Source organism: Kogia breviceps, chromosome 8 (assembly GCF_026419965.1).
Source record: "Kogia breviceps isolate mKogBre1 chromosome 8, mKogBre1 haplotype 1, whole genome shotgun sequence".
In the NCBI taxonomy this organism is placed as follows: Eukaryota; Metazoa; Chordata; class Mammalia; order Artiodactyla; family Physeteridae; genus Kogia; species Kogia breviceps.
Window position 1 is genome coordinate 17,639,056 of NC_081317.1, and position 16,021 is coordinate 17,655,076.

General features: G+C 46.5%; 1 protein-coding gene across 5 annotated transcripts in view; it reads left to right on the forward strand.

The window, feature by feature from the left end:
- Positions 1-16,021, forward strand: part of ASTN2 (astrotactin 2) — a 911,658-nt gene that overhangs the window by 886,437 nt on the left and 9,200 nt on the right. For 4 of the 5 annotated variants that reach the window (XM_059071227.2, XM_067040875.1, XM_059071229.2 and 1 more), the window contains 2 exons: positions 8,359-8,459; positions 10,170-10,353. In XM_059071227.2, the coding sequence (XP_058927210.1) occupies positions 8,359-8,459; positions 10,170-10,353 (285 nt within the window). Of the gene's footprint in view, positions 1-8,358; positions 8,460-10,169; positions 10,384-16,021 lie in introns of all 5 variants that reach the window. The other variant, XM_067040874.1, reaches the window with a different exon arrangement.

A 16,021-nucleotide genomic window follows, 5' to 3' on the forward strand; every position in this document is an offset into this window, starting at 1 on the left:
CTCTTTTGAGTTCTTTATTCCTCCAACATCCCTCTGAAGGGGGTGATACGATCATCCACGCTTTAACGACAAGATCACTGAAGAACAGAGAGGTTCACTAACTTACCCAAGGTCATAAAGATAGTACGGTGTAGAACCAACATTTGAGCTCAGGTAGTCAAGCTCCAAAGTCTGTTCTAATCATGACCTATCCTGCTTCTTTGTGATCAGGAAAATGAGAATTCTCTTTCTACTATGCAAGCAGAACTGGGTTAAGAACCCGAGTCTTGGGACTGCCAGGTGTTTAGCAGGTCTTCCTGCCAAGAATCGGTTACAAACATGATTGCGTACCTACTCTGGGTTCAGCCTGTCCTGAGCACCACATGGGTAGACCAACGAGAGAGGTGCGGTGCTCAATTTCGTTCATAAGAAGCCTAAAATTTGAGTCGGGGGGTTGAATTCTGATTTAATTCTCACAACCCTGTGAGATGGAACCTTGGTCCCCATTTTACAGATAAGGAAACCAAGGCCCAGTTCGGTTGCTTTTGCCCAGTAGCCGATGGAGTTCCAACTCAAACCCAGAGGCTGATAATGCAAGTCTTTGCAACTCTTTGCCATAGACTCCAAGAGAGAAAGATCTGGAATGGATCGTACCAAGTCTTTCAGAGGCAAACATCCTCAGCCCCTAGAAGATCAGATCTAGGCCATCCCTCAGCGCTGATCTTGGTTTAGTTCCCTCCTTGCAGAGACGAGAGACTGAGACCCAGAAAAGGGCAGTTAGGTGTCCCTGGCCGTCTGACCGCACAGACCCCGAGCTGGAGCCGGGATCATTGTTTTTTCCCACCACCCCTGCCTTCCACACTGTGCTGGGAATGGCAGGGAGGGGAGTGATGGTAGTTGGTGGAGGGGGGTTAGTGGGGGGATGAACTAACGGGAAGTTGTTTGCCAAAGCTGTGTGGGGGAAGGAGCATTTTACAAGACCGGGGCCTCTGGCCTGGAAACATCTGTTTCCCTTCAAATCAGAGAGGAGACTTTTGCCTCCCCAGAATGCCTAAATCACGCGGCGGCTGGGGAAGAGCAGGCGTTGGCCTGGAGACTTCAAACGCATTTTCCCGTCCTCTCGGGAACCTAGTTCTGACGTGGGCCTCTGAGCCCCTGTCCCTGCTCTCACCCCCTGTCAGATCCATGAGTAGCTCTCAGCGCCAATTAATGTCTTGGTTTCATTCTCTCACCCCTGCTGTGACGGGGTTCCGGGGGTCTTGGATGGGACCAACAACAGCTTCCTTTCTACCTCCCTTCCTCTAATCTCCACTAGGACAACTTACTCTGGGTGTGAGGGGAGGAGGGTGTCAGAGCCTTGGGCCGCGGCCTAATAATAATAATAGTAATAATAGTATTGGTAATGATACCCACAGCTCTCGCTCATTGACTGCTAACATGCCAGGCATCAATGGTGAGCAATCTCCTGCCATATCTCATTCTAACAGCTACCCTATTTAGTGGGTTTTAATATTATGATTCCTGTTTTACAGGTGAGTTTAACTGAGGCAAGGCCTCACACAGCCAATAAATGGGGGGCCAGAATTTAAAACCGAATTGCCTGATTCCAAAGCCATGCGTTGGGCCACTCTGTTATTCTGTCTCCTTTAATGGCCTGTTAATCTAATCACCTTTTGTTCATTTTACAGATGGGGAAACCGATTTCTAGACAAGGGAACTACTGCCTTATAGTTGATTGAGTCATTCATTCAGTCTGTCATTCATTCTGGAAAGTATTTGCTGAGTGCCACATGCTTCAGGTGTCTGAGCACCAGATGTAGGTAGATAGAGAGGGGCAGAGCCATAGTCCAGGCCTGAAGACACCCCCATACTCATGGGGGTGCGAGAGAAGTGTCTGGGCGCTGACCTAGCCATGCCGCGTGTGCCGTGACGGGGCACCGTGCAGGGAGTATGGCTTCCCCAGAGGAGATGAGGTTTGTTTGATGCACCAAGGCCAAGGTGGAGAGGGTCAAGTGGAGAAGGGGCCGGGGGACCCAGGTGGAGGGTGCAGCAAGTGTGAAGGCAAAGAGGTGGGATCCATTAGCAGTTGGATGTGGTTCTACTGTGAAACAGAGTAGGAAGCAGAGATTGTTAAACAAGGCTGGATCTGTGGCCAGAGTTTGAGACTCAGTGACAGAGTCTCAAACTGATAGATAGTGTCAAATGAAGGAACATCAAGGGGTCATGCCGGGGGCCCGGGGTAAGGAGTTTGTGCTTTCTCCTGAAGATGGTAAAGGAACATTGCAAAACACTTTGCATTTGAGTAGTCAATCCCAAGGCATTTCTGCACACGTTGAAATCCCAATACACCAAGATCCTATAGCTGTAGGCATCTGAGATCTCACAACCCACAGTCTCTGGAAAAGCTGGGATGCAAACTCAAGTTTTCAACCACCTTGGCCAGTGCTCTTTCCCCTGAAATAAAGAGAAAGGAGTAGCAAGGGTTTGAGCCTGGGACTCCCCCACTTCATCCTTGGAGTCACCTCTTATTACAATTACATTATCCCATAGGTGCAGTTGGAGCTAAGTCAGTCAATTGCGTAAGAAGCAGGGTGGTGTCTGGAAGGAGCACTGGAGGAGGAGTCAGGAAAGCCAATGTCTTCATTCTGAACTCATTGGCAGCGGGTCCTTGCGCAAGTCTGTTTCCTCTCTGGGCCGCGGTTTTCTCACCTGTAGAGTTGTGAGGTTGTAGAGTTTGGTGATGCCGCAGGAGTTCTAGTCCACATTATCAGTGGATCTCAGCCTGCCTCAGCAGGTAAAGATGAGAGAAGTGAGCTGAGGTAGCCGGCACCCTTCCTGACCCCTGAGAAACACAGATCTGACCGTGTCCTCTCTCGATCTCTCTCTCTTTCCCCTTTTCACTCTGTTTTGTGGGTGTGTATGCGTATATCTGTTTCTCAGCCTGCCTCTCTCTTCTCATTCTCTTCTCTTTCCCCGCATCAGGGGCTGCCACTTTCTGCCCCTGTCAAAGAGCCCCTCCAAGCCCTGCCTGGTCCGCTAACAGCTTTCAGATGTGTCTCTGGAACGGTTCTACAATTACAGCTGAGACAGGCAGTAAAGCTCATGGCCTTGTGACTTCTGACCCAGGCCCGTAAGGCTGACATCTTCCTCTTTCGGCACCCCTCCACCCCCACTGGCAGGGTGGCCTGAGGACTCCTCTATCCTGGGGCCTCTACTGACATGTCGGGTTACTCTAATAACGCAAATAGAAGCTACCTTTGGGGGAGCAAAGATTGAACCAGGCATGCTGCAATCAGTGTATCACTGAGTCTTGATCCCAAACTTGTGAGATATGGTTAACTTGACCCTGTTTTACAGGTGCAGAGACTGAGGCTCAGAGACAGTGAAGTGACTTCCCAGGAACGCTCAGCCGGCAACTGGGGAAAGCAAGATTCTACCCAGGTTTTATCATTTGAAAACCTAAGACTCCTTCTTTCCCAGGTGCAGAGACTGAGGCTCAGAGACAGTGAAGTGACTTCCCAAGAACGCTCAGCCGGCAATTGGGGAAAGCAAGATTCTGTCCAGGTTTTATAATTTGAAAACCTAAGACTCCTTCTTTCTTTCCCAGCATGCTGTTAGTCATGCTGCTTGGCTAAGCAGAGAGGTGACCCTGGACCCTCTTGGTGGAGGAAATATATTACAGAAGCATCCTGGAAACATAATTGGCCGGTGGGAAAGCAGTGTTTCAAATTGTTTTTTCTAACTCCTCATGTTTGGAGACTCATTCACATATTTACTACAGCCTTCTATGTTCCCCTCAGTTGAAATGCATCTCCTTCTCTTATACTCCAAGAAAGCATTTTAAAAATGTGTACCCTTGTCCAAATAAGTGCTCTTTATATGGCCTTTATTAAAATTTGCAACTTACAAGCCACTTCTCATGCATCACTCTAAGTAATCCTTGAGACAGCCATGCACTGTCTCTGCAATTAGCCCCATCTTGTTGATGCAGAAACTGAAATTCAGAAGTGCGATGTGATATGCTCAAGTTCATTCATTTACTCAAATATTTAAAGTGCCTATCATGTGCTTAGTACTGTGTTAAGAGCCAGGGATATAGCTGTGCCCAAGCTTCAGGCTAGGGTCTGGATTCTGCCTCTGCCACTTCCTAGATGTCGTGTGGGCAGTAAGTGCTTACACAGTGTTACCCGATACTCTCCTGGCCTCCCTCCTTTGCCACTTACTAATTCTCACATCCTGGAGTTTGACTATGATCTTGCCTCTGACCCTTCTTCCTGGTCATAACTCACCTTGTATAGCACTTACAGTTCACCTTCATCCACGCTGACCTGTGAAATGGACAGCAGCCTCCCTACCACATGTGCTTGATGTGGAGAGGTGAAATAAGCACAGAGGGGTAAAGTGACTAGTCCAAGGTCACAGAGCCAGGGAAGAGAATGGAAAGTGAACGCAAGCCTGGCCACCTCCAAGACCAGACTCCTTCCTCTGTCACCTACTGCTTCCCTTGACTGAGACAATACTGGATGTAGTAAGTGCTAGAACTGAGCTCCACTCACAGTGCTGAGATATGACAGGTGGAGAGAGATAATCCCCACATCGCAGTGCTTTTTTCTCACGCCTAAGGCTGAACCTAAAAGGTCCAGAAAGCAGATGAAGAGATTGGCTTGCATCTGAAGATGGGGCCAAAATATTCCATATTTAGGTCTCTTAGTCACATCTGTTAGGTTTAGACCCACACTTGTTTACCCTTGCCAGCACTCCAAGCCAGCTGATGAAAGATAAAAGGTGAAATTAGATTTGACAAGATAGTATAGTACAATGTAGCTAAGAGTATATAATCTTCGGATTTAGACAGACCTAAGTTCTGGTCCCCCACTGCTACTTACTTAATATGTAATCATAGGTCAATTACTTGACCTCCTTGGAACCAACATCCTTACTGATAAAATGTAAACAGTCATGGTACCTGCCTCGTACATTATGAAGATTAACTGGAATAGTGCATACAAAGGACCCAGCACCGATGAGCACTTACTAGATGACAGCCGTGCCTATCATTACATTTAGGAAGTGGGCTACTTTTCCTGCACTTGGACTGACATTCTCAATGGAGGGACTTGTTTCTTTTGTTTCACATCTGGGGAGACTTAGGATCAGAGAGGATCATCAACCAGCCCAAGGTCATGCAGCTAGTGAACCTCAGAGCCAAGGTTTGAATGGATGCTGATTGTCTACAAGGCTCCTCCGGGTTCTGGGTGACCCGTTCCCTGCTTGACCCCTCGCCCCACTTCCCTTTGCAGCATATTGGGGGGACAGCTCAGTGCTTACATTCCTGCAGTGCTAGGAGGTGTCTCCATGGGTCTGTCATGGGCCTGGTGGCAGTGACCCATAGCAGCAAAGAATGTGGAGCATATATGGTTATGAGCCTTGCTGCCAGCCTGGCTCGTGGCATCACAGACACAGACCTGGCATGACTGACTGCTGAATTCCGATGTGCACCAAACACATCAGCTTCCTAGTAAAGGCAGGATGGTGCTAAGGTACTGTCTGAGTTACAACAGAACTCAGAATCGATATCAGTATCAAGGAATAAGCTAAAAACACATTCTTCTTTTTTTTTTTTTTTTTTTTTGGTTTTTGTGGTACAGGGACCTCTCACTGTTGTGGCCTCTCCCGTTGCGGAGCACAGGCTCAGCAGCCATGGCTCACGGGCCCAGCCGCTCCGCGGCATGTGGGATCTTCCTGGACCGGGGCACGAACCCGTGTCCCCTGCATCGGCAGGCGGATTCTCAACCACTGCGCCACCAGGGAAGCCCTAAAAACACATTCTTGAGATGGCATGAGTACCTCTTACAGTTCTTCACAAGAGAAATTGAGTTATTCTTAAAAAGGAGACTTTCACACAAAAAAGACAAATGGTAGTTTCTCCAGAAAGACACTGGCTTCTGCTTACTGTGCCCCTTGTACCAAGAAGTTCTGATTTATCGTGCCTTTTATAAAAACAACCTTTGGACTATCATGTCATGAGGTCTTAAAGCTGAGAGGCCCTCTGAGATTTCCAGGTTCCGACCCTCTGAGCTAGTAGTGGTGGAGCTGGGGCAGCAAAATGGCAGCTGAGAGTTCAGAGTATGGGTTTTAGAGTGAGACCAACCAGGATACGGGTCTCGGGTTCTTCATTGTCTAACTGTGATTTTGGACAAATCGCCTAATTTTTTGATCTTCAGTTTCCCCTTCTGAAAGAGGGAGATAATGAGAGTGATTATTTTAGGAGGTTTTCATTAGATTAGAAAAACATGTGAAATGGCACTGTTTCAACATAGTTGGAGTTTGGCAAGTGTACCTAATGGATTTGTATTTGTACAGAGGTGATATCCACAGACCTTTAGTCAGAGGATGGTAGCTGATAGTGGTTAAATGCATGGGCTTTGGAGTCAGACACACCTAGACTTAATTGCCAGTCTCAGTAATTACTGTGTGGTTCTGGGCAAGCTGCTTTCCCTCTCTGAGCCTCATATATAAAATAAAGAGAGTAATAGTAGTTATCTTTTAGGATCATCTGGGGGAATTAATAGCAATAATGCAGGTAAAACTGCATAGGTCCCTGCTTGACACATATTAAGGACTCAGCACAAATCAATTAATTTGGACAACCAACTCCTATTTATTAACTACCTAATATGTGCAGTCAGTCAGGGTTCATCATTCGTAGCTTGCAGTCATAGTGTTGTGCACATTTTATAACGTGAGGTAGGTTGAGGTTTTGGAGAAGGGGGAGAGGAAATAGGGCCGCTGGGACTGCAGTTTCTCCTACCTGACCCAGAAAACCCTCTTCCCACTTCACACTACTGCTCTAGCCTTGAACGCTGGTGAAAGAGGATGGCATGACAAGGACAGGATGCTGAGACGCTTAGCCCTTCTCCCTTCTGTTCAGATTGTCGCTGGCCTCCAAGGATTACCTCTTCTTGAAAGTTTACTCACTCCTTTGACTTTGTTTAAACTTCAGAACTTGGAGATCTGGAGGTGTGAAGGGTCAGAGAGCCTTCTCAAAGTAGTCCAGACAACCGTGTCTACTCTAGAAAGAATTCTGTGCCCTGCATGGGACCTGAATCCACCAGGTCTGCAGTTTACCAGTTCTCTCCGTCGAATACCACCCAGGCTGCCTACTGCCCCCAGTACAGCATGGAGCTGCAGGCAACAACGCTGAAAGCTGGGGACATGCCTTGTACCTAGAATAACTCCCAGACTCTGTTATGGCCCACAGGGGCCCCACCCACTCATCTCTCTTTGCTACAGTCGCACTAACCGTCCACTCCTCCAACAGTCTGGATCCTTCTCGCCTCAGGACCTTTGCACTTACTGCTTTTCCCACGTGCAATGCTTTTCCTCCCATAAGCTAGTTCCTTCTCATTTTCATGTCTTAGATCAACCCTCTCAACAAGAAGGCCTTTGTGGACACACCTGTCTAAAGCAGCCACATCCCCCTTCACTTTAGTCTATTATCTATTTTTTATCTATTTTTTTACTTACTTTTTGTTTAGCTTTGTGCAAGCAGGGACCTTAACTCTTGCTCATCTTTGTAATCTTAGCACCTAAAATAATTCCTGGCACACAGTTAATGCTCAACTAAAATTTGTTAAATGAATGAATGAAAGAATATATAAATGAATATATAAAGCCATACAAGACAGCATCGGGGTTTACTTCTCAAGCCCTGGATTCAGACTGCTCTGCCCCTCAGTAACTGTGAGACCGTGGAAAGATACACAACTAAGTCTCAGTTTTCTCCTTGGTGAAATGCAGGTGATAATAATCCCTGCCTTCTAGGTTTGGTCCTTGTAAATTAAGAGATTATGTGCAAAATGCCCAGCAAGGCAGTTGGTGTTCAATACATGCTTAATAATAATTTTTTTTTTCTTTCCAAATCATTTTCCTTCAGCCTAAGCATCCCTGAGTTCTTTTTTTTTTTTTTTTATTTTGCTTGTGGCCTTTTTTCAAGTTTATTTCTTTATTTTTGGCTGTGTTGGGTCTTCGTTTCTGTGCGGGGGCTTTCTCTAGTTGCGGCGAGCGGGGGCCACTCTTCATCGCGGTGCGCGGGCCTCTCACTATCACGGCCTCTCTTGTTGCGGAGCACAGGCTCAGTAGTTGTGGCTCACGGGCCCAGTTGCTCCGCGGCATGTGGGACCTTCCCAGACCACGGCTCGTACCCGTGTCCCCTGAGTTGGCAGGCAGGTTCTCAACCACTGCGTCACCAGGGAAGCCCCTCATCCCTGAGTTCTTTCAACTGTTATTCCTGTGCTATGACTTTGTGTTCCTCTTTGGAACTTCCAGGGCCTTTTCTGAAGTCACAGCCTTGTGCTCTGTTTTCTTGTTGTGCTACAGGTTCACTCTCTATGCAGTGGATACACGAGGGAGGCACTCAGAGCTCAGCACAGTGACCCTGAGGACCGCCTGTCCGCTGGTTGATGACAATAAGGCAGAAGGTAGGTGACCCATTTCTTCACTTCCGAGGCAGCTCCCATATTTTCGCTCTAAATTCTGCACCCAACAGTCACTAACCACCACTACTTTCCTCCCTCACACACATATTGGCACAGGGAGAAGAAAGCCAAGGGACTAAGGAGGGACAAGGAGATAAATTAATCAAAACCATGAAGGGAACTGAGGCTGACCAGCAGTATCTTTGCCAGTAGAAAGACTTACTCCTCTTTTATAGAATCTGTGTTCTGACTTAGAGGCAAGCAATGGTGGAGAGTCAGAACCCCGTGACTGTGTTCTGCCCCTTGGCCTAGGCTTTTAGGGACCAATCCCTTTCTTCCACTTCAGGCTACGTTAGAGCTGGCAAATCGGTGACACCTAGAGGACCACTTGGCTTTGCTGCACTCATGGAAGATAGCATTAGCTGATCACAGCACACCTTCCCATCTAGCCCAGGGGTGGCCTCAGAATCCTCAGCATAGAGCTAGAGTCAGTAACTCTCAGTCAGAATTAGCATGCAAGATGAAACCTTTTCTGCTGTTCCTTGTCCATGGAGTTGTAAACATTAGGCAGAACACCTGTCAAAAAAAAAGAACCAATAAATCAGATCTACCATATACTTAGTTCTTAGACAATGTGTAGATACAGTTTCTACAAAGACATGATGGTAGCTCATGAGACCTGGTGGTCCACTTCAAGTTGAGCACATATTTTCTAAGAACCCTGGTACAAGCAATGCAGAAGAGACATGCTCTTCATCTTTCAGGAGTTCACATTCTAGGGGGAGAGGGAGAGAGACATTTCTTCAAATGGTTCAGTCCTAAGCTTGATGATAGATGTTTGTGTGCTACCTACCAGACAAGAGGAGATGGTGAGACATTGAGTCTCAAAAGGGAGGGGATTTGAGATGGTTTCCTGGTAATTTTTAAAAATATTTTTATTTTAAAATAACACATGAACATGGTTTTAAAAAAATAAGAACAATAAAGATCAGAGTAGAAAACTTTACAAAGTAAATGTTCCTCCCATCCTGAACCCAAGTCCCCCAGACTGTCCTGAAGGCAATTGCCATTAGCAGTGATGTGGGAACATACATAAATTTTGTTCCAAGTCTTCAAAGATGAAAGAATGTGCCTCCTATTCAAGAGAGCAGCCCATAATGAATTTTAGTTACATCAATTAGTAGGAATGACTGAAAGAGTAGAAATTGCCATGAATGGCAAACAAAAGAGTCTAGATTTTCTTTGAAAGATTTTTGAATGGAGAGCTGTTAGACCTGATCACAGAAATGTGTTGGGAGTATTGCAGAGAGGAGATAGAAGTTGACTGTTGAGATGAGCCCAAGACAATTTATTGAAGCCTCTGCACTTGTTTGGAATTTTCTGTTACATCATAGGCACAAAACTTATGTCAGTGAGTGCAATTATAAGCACTAACTTTGTGCCAGACCCTGTGTTGAGTGCTTTACATGCACGTTTTAATTTAGTCTTCCCAATGCCTCTCCAGACTATATATCGTTATCTCCGCTTGATAGATAGGAAGACTGAACACAGCTGGTCAGTGACATATTCAGGATGGAATTAAGGTTTGTCTGTCCCCAAAGACCACACTAGTGAACTCCTGCATGAATATGCCTTCCTAGTTGCAAGGCATGCTTTCGTCCTCCCTTTTTCCTACTGTCCAGTGATCTCTGCCTGCAAATTCTTCCTCCCCAGAGATAGCTGACAAGATCTACAATCTGTACAATGGGTACACAAGTGGGAAGGAGCAGCAGACTGCCTACAACACACTGATGGAAGTCTCAGCCTCCATGCTGCTTCGAGTCCAGCACCACTACAACTCTCACTATGAGAAGTTCGGTGACTTTGTCTGGAGGAGTGAGGATGAGCTGGGGCCCAGGTACGTGGGCATATGAGCGCGAGCGGGGAGGTGAATTCTTCTTGCTTCCATTTGACTTTACTGGAGCCTTCCTTCCATAGGCTGGCAATGGGCTTTATGAAATAAGTAAGAGTGGGAGTCACCCTAGTCATGTCAGGGTTCGAGAGGGGAAGTGGGTAGGGAGAATGAAAGAATCTTGGAACTTTAGCTGCTTAGACTCCTGCGATGTCAGATCAGAGACCTCAGTGTTCTTTTAGTCAATCCCTCCCCTTATTCACCTTCCGCTTGCAGTTTTAGAGATGGGAAGCGTAGCCTCCTTGAGAGGGGGTGTGTCCTAGCCAACATCGTAGAAGAGCATGGTGACAGGGTCATGGCCCCTAATCTAAGGCTTTTCCTACTCTTTCATAAGAAGTCCGAGTTTTGTGTTTTTTTCTGCAATAAAGTCCATTGGTAACCAAGACTAAATACATTCATAAATTCAACACGTATTAAGACACGATTTTTTGTCACCAGCAGTGACTGTGCCAGCCACTGTGATAGTTGCCATGGAGGATTCAACCCTGACTAACACAGTCACGATCTTCTGAAGCTTCCCAAAGCAGTATCTGAAGCGGCGGCTGCATTTCCTGCCTTGCATCCAACAGTGACATCCATTCATTTATTCACCACAAACTTCGTAGCCCCTCTTTTAGGTCGGTAGTTGAAAATGCAATGTTAAAAATGTAGAAACGGTCCCTACCTGCGCATAGCTTACTGTTGCAGGTAATTGAACAAGCAGTTGCAAAGAATAGGAATAATAAGGGTCAAAAGAATAGACGAAAGGGGCCCTTTGGGGAGGCAAGGCATAGACACTCGGTCTAGGTAACCCAGTGAAGCCCCCATAAGGGCTGAGACTCTGACGCCTAAAGGGTGAGTTGGGGTCAGACCCGTGGAGGGAGAGGAGGATTGGAAGGTTTGGGGCCAAGGGAGTAGCCTGTGAAATGTTCAGAGGAAGTAATACTACATAGGCAGGGGTTTTCCTCTTAAATTTTGGTCATTTGCCTGCCACCTTTATGATTTTTGTCGTATCGCCATACCATACGCAGTTCATTTATTTTCTATTTCTTCCTTAGGTCCACTTACTGGAAATGTATTTGAAAAGAAAGCACTGTATCATTTTGTAAAGGGAAAACTAGCACCATCTACCCTTAATAAAGATTAAACTTAAGCATTCAGTACAATGGAAGAAAAACAAAACCAGAAAACAATGTAGTTCAAGCCTAGCTGAGCCTGAGGCTTTCCCTTTAAAAAGGGAGATTAGCAAGTGTTAGAGAAGTACTTAAGACACAGTCCTGAACTAAAACTCTCTTTCTTAAAGTAATCTGGAGGAGGGGAAGAGAGTGAAAATGGGAATCTAAATGCTTTTCCTCAGTGTGATTCATTGTTGTTTAATACTGGATCTGTGATCTTCCTGAGTACCACCTAAAATCCTTTCTCCTGCCCCAGGGGAACTCCTTCTACACTTTGGTAAACACTGTGTGGAGGAACTGAAAGAATTTCTGTGTAGTTGGAGCAAAGTGTGTGACAGCAGGAGTGGGAAGAGATAAGAAGGGAGAGGTCAGCAAGGGCCAGTTCCGAATGCCCTGTAAGTAGGGTTAAAGAGTTTGGATTATCTCTCTAGGGTAATGGGAAGCTTTTCAAGTGTTTTTCACAGGGGGGAGATGTTATCAGATCTTCAAGGGATAAAGATCCTTCTGACTGCAGTTAGAAGCCTGGACTAGAGGTGTCTAGACCAGAAGGAGGCAGTGAGGCCATAGAGGCCATAGAGGCTGTTGTAACACTAATCCAGGAGAGATGGTGCAGTGCCCTGGGCCAGGCTAGTGTCTGTCTGTGGCACTGAAGAGGATTGCGTGACTTCCTGAAATACTTAGTAGGGCAGCGTGTTATGCCTTAAATAGCTTTAAAATTACCCTGTAAACTAGGCAAAGTAGGATACCCTCCCCATTTTATGAATGAAGAGGAATTGGAGGCCCCGCAGGGTTAAATGAGCTGCCCAGAGTTTGCTATGGAGTCCCGTTCCGCCCGGAGCTTTCACCCTGAGCCCTTACAACACTTGCAGTAAACCCCAAGAATTCAAGGCTTGGTTGAGGGATAAAAAGGATCTTTCCCTGGGGCGGGCCTTATCTGTTTTGCTGGGTCCTGGATTGTAACTTTCTCCCTTTCACATGAAAGAAATGTTCTTTAGATAAAAGCTAAAAGAGAGCAGACAGACAGAAGCACAGAGCCCCAGATGAAAGCTTCTGCATGAGTCATCTCGGCTGCCATCTTGCCTGGGGACTGGGAAGGGTTCTACTTTATTGGGCTTTCCCACAGGGTTCAGGGATTTTAGGTGGAAGCTAAACCAGAGCTTCACTCCTGACTCCGTCTTTATCATCTTCTGGGGTCCTTCCAGGACATAAATCTTCTGGAAAGGCTCTCTGGTCGCCCACAGAGGCAGAACAACCCGCTCAGTAATGGACCCGTTCACCTCCGGCCAGCTAGTCACCAGCCACTATATGCCAACACCCACTGTGCCACCCAGCTGCCTCCTTCTTTGGTCTTTCTAGTCTCTTGAGGGAACCTGAGATTTCTCTGATTTCCCACACTGGCATCAGCAGGAATCAAGGCAGCTGCATCCTAATCCATCCTGGCACTGCCTGTAAACTCACTGTGCAACCTTGGCCTGTGGCCCTCTCTGGCACCCAGTCTCTTTATCTATGAAATTGTTGCAGGAAGGGGGGCCCTTTCCAGAGCCCGAGAGTGATCTCTTGTCTAACACTCAGAAATGAATTGTCCGAGGAGACACATGTGCTGGCAAAGCAAGAGACTTCATTGAAAAGGGGCGCCCGGGCAGAGAGCAACAGGGTAAGGGAACCCAGGAGAACTGCTGTGCCACGTGGCTTACAGTCTCGGGTTTTATGGTGATGGCGCTAGTTTCTGGGTTGTCTCTGGCCAATCATTCTCGATCAGGGTCCTTCCTGGTGGCACTCGAGCATCGCTCAGCCAAGATGGATTCCAGCGAGAAGGATTCTGGGAGGGTTGTAGGACGTATGGACTGGCTTCTCCTCTCTCCTTTTCACCTTTCCCAAATTCTTCCAGTTGGCGGTAGCTTGTTAGTTCTGAGTTCCTTACCAGGACCTCCTGTTGTAAGATAACTCATGCAAGGGGTTACCATAGGGCTTGGCCAGGGCGGTGGTTTTGGTCAGTGGTTCCCCTAACAAAATGATAGTAGTACTTTTTTTTTTTTCTTCTTAGCAGTGAAAAAGCTGTTTTCTAAATAAAGCTTACAAAGAACCCCAGGTCTTAGCTAGAAGTCACCTCCTCAGAGAATCCTCTAAAATGTCTACCCATTCACTTTATCACACCCTCATGTTTTAATTTTCTCTGTCGTATCTACTAGTTTGAGTGTCCTACACTGCTTATGTGTTTACTTCTGAGTTATCTATAAGATATTATCCCCACTACAATGTCAGTTTATGTATAGCTAGTGATCCTTTATGTCCCATTGACTCTTGTAAGTAGGTGCTAAACGAGTACTTATTGAATAATTGGATAATGGGACCAATTGTTGTGTGGACCAGATGACTACAGAGTTGTTCTGGTAGAAGCTAGAGTGGGTGGCCTGGAGGCCCCCTGCTGGGTCTCCTCTTCAACGTCCCCCCTCCAATCCCAAGGGTCCCTGGGGTCTACCTGAGCTATCAAGGATCTATAGATCACAACTGGAAACAACTGAATTCCGCAAACTCTAAGGTTTTTCTAGCTTAAAAACACAAAAATGCATTGTCCTTGCAAATATTAAGAGACTTGAGGATATCCTCACCTATTAATTTACGGATTCATCGATTCATTTAATGTGCTTACGATGTGCCAGACCCTGTGCTGTGGGCTGGAAACAGATGAGTGAAGAAGGCAGCTCCTGCCTTTACCAGGCTCAACATCTAGCGAGAAAAAGACTGGTCAGCAGGCAGATGCAGCGAAATATGTCACAAGAAGCACAGTATAAGGAGGGTGAACTGTGTACTTTAGAGCAACATTGATCAATCTTCAATGTACCGGCGAATCACTCAGGGGCCTGGTTAAAATTCAGATCAGCTCAGTGGTCTAGGATAGGCCTGAGCGTCTGCATTTCTGGCAGGCTCTTCAGTGATGCCAATGTGGCTTGATAAATAAGAAGCACACTTTGAGTGACACGGTTCTGGATGCAGCTGTTGGTGCAAGCTAATCCAGACCTGGAGCTCAGGGAAGAGTTCCTGGAGAAGAAAGTGAAGTGCATGCTCAGAAGTAAAGGATGAACAGGAGTCCTCCAGGTGGAAGGGGAGCAGTGCTCTCATTAGAAGAAACAACCAGTGCAAGGGTGAGAGAGGGTGGGGTAAGAGAATATACCTTCCTCAGGAAGGATAAATCTCAGGGGGGCAGAGAGTTCAAGGTGAGAAGGAGAAGGGAAAAAAACAAGGCTGAAGAGTTCAGCAGAGGTCAGGTCACAATGGCTCTAACGAGCCCTGTTCATGAGTTGTTCTTTCTTCCAAAAGCTGGGTAAAGGTTTTAAACAGAGGACCACTGTGGGTAAATGTACCATGCTTCTTAAGCGTTAGCAAGTGTGCAGAACATCAAAGTGTAAAGGAGAGAGAGCAAGACCCTGCCTTGAGTTCATGTCCTAGCTTTGCCACCCACTTGCTGTGTGACCTTGGACAAATTTCATCACCATTCTGGGCCTCATCTGCAACATGAAAGAACTGGACCCCAAAGTCCCTTCCAGCTGCGAAGCCAAGGAACCAGCAAGCCCTGAAGGTCATAGAGACCAGAGAAGAGGCACACCATGAGTGTCCTTTCACCTCTAGCCCAGCATGGCTTGTTTCTCAGGAACCTAGGATGGCTAGGATAATAAGAGCTTTTCCCAGGAGCACTCGGAGGGCTGGTATCTTGGGATGAGCTCTGTTAGGATTTTGTTGGCCTATAATCACCAAACCCCAAAATGTTCTCTACTCCTCTGTGGGTTTGTGGTCATGTACCCCCATAAAATTTAGTGACAAAAGGGTGACTCTTGCTGCTACCTAATAAATCCATCAGGCCAATGTCCTCCAGGGCCTGGTTCCCATGGCAACCACAGGTTACTGCAAACAGCTGTTCAGAGAAGACCCGCTGACACCCAGCTGTCCCAGCCATACGGTTCCTATTAGGAGAATTGAAAAACTGAACTTATAGGTGGCCAGGGACCAAAATCTGCTCCAGTCAGAATACCCTTGACCACTCTTGAGCTTCCCAATCCTCTCAGTTATGTCTGATTAAAATGATAGAGTAGGGAGAAGAAAGCAAGCACTTGAAGAGATTTGTTTCAGTGGAATTTATCAGGCTAGATTAGAAATGGTGTATTTCTGATGTCAGCCCCTCTTGCTTCCATGGCAGACATTGCTAATAGCTCACAGAAATCATCCCAGGATTGGTTCATTCTGGGATCTTTCTCAACACAGCCAGACAAGAAGTGTTTCCCATCTGAGAAGGATTAGCACATGCTATGAACTGTCATTGCTTTGTTCTTAGTGAAAATATTCAAGCCTGGGATGTCAGTGTACCTTTTTCAGTCCAAGATTATATTAGCTCTTTCCTCGGATATCTTGCATTCACTCTCTTGGAATTTCTAGGACATTGGGAACAATAGCAAATTTAGGCTTCT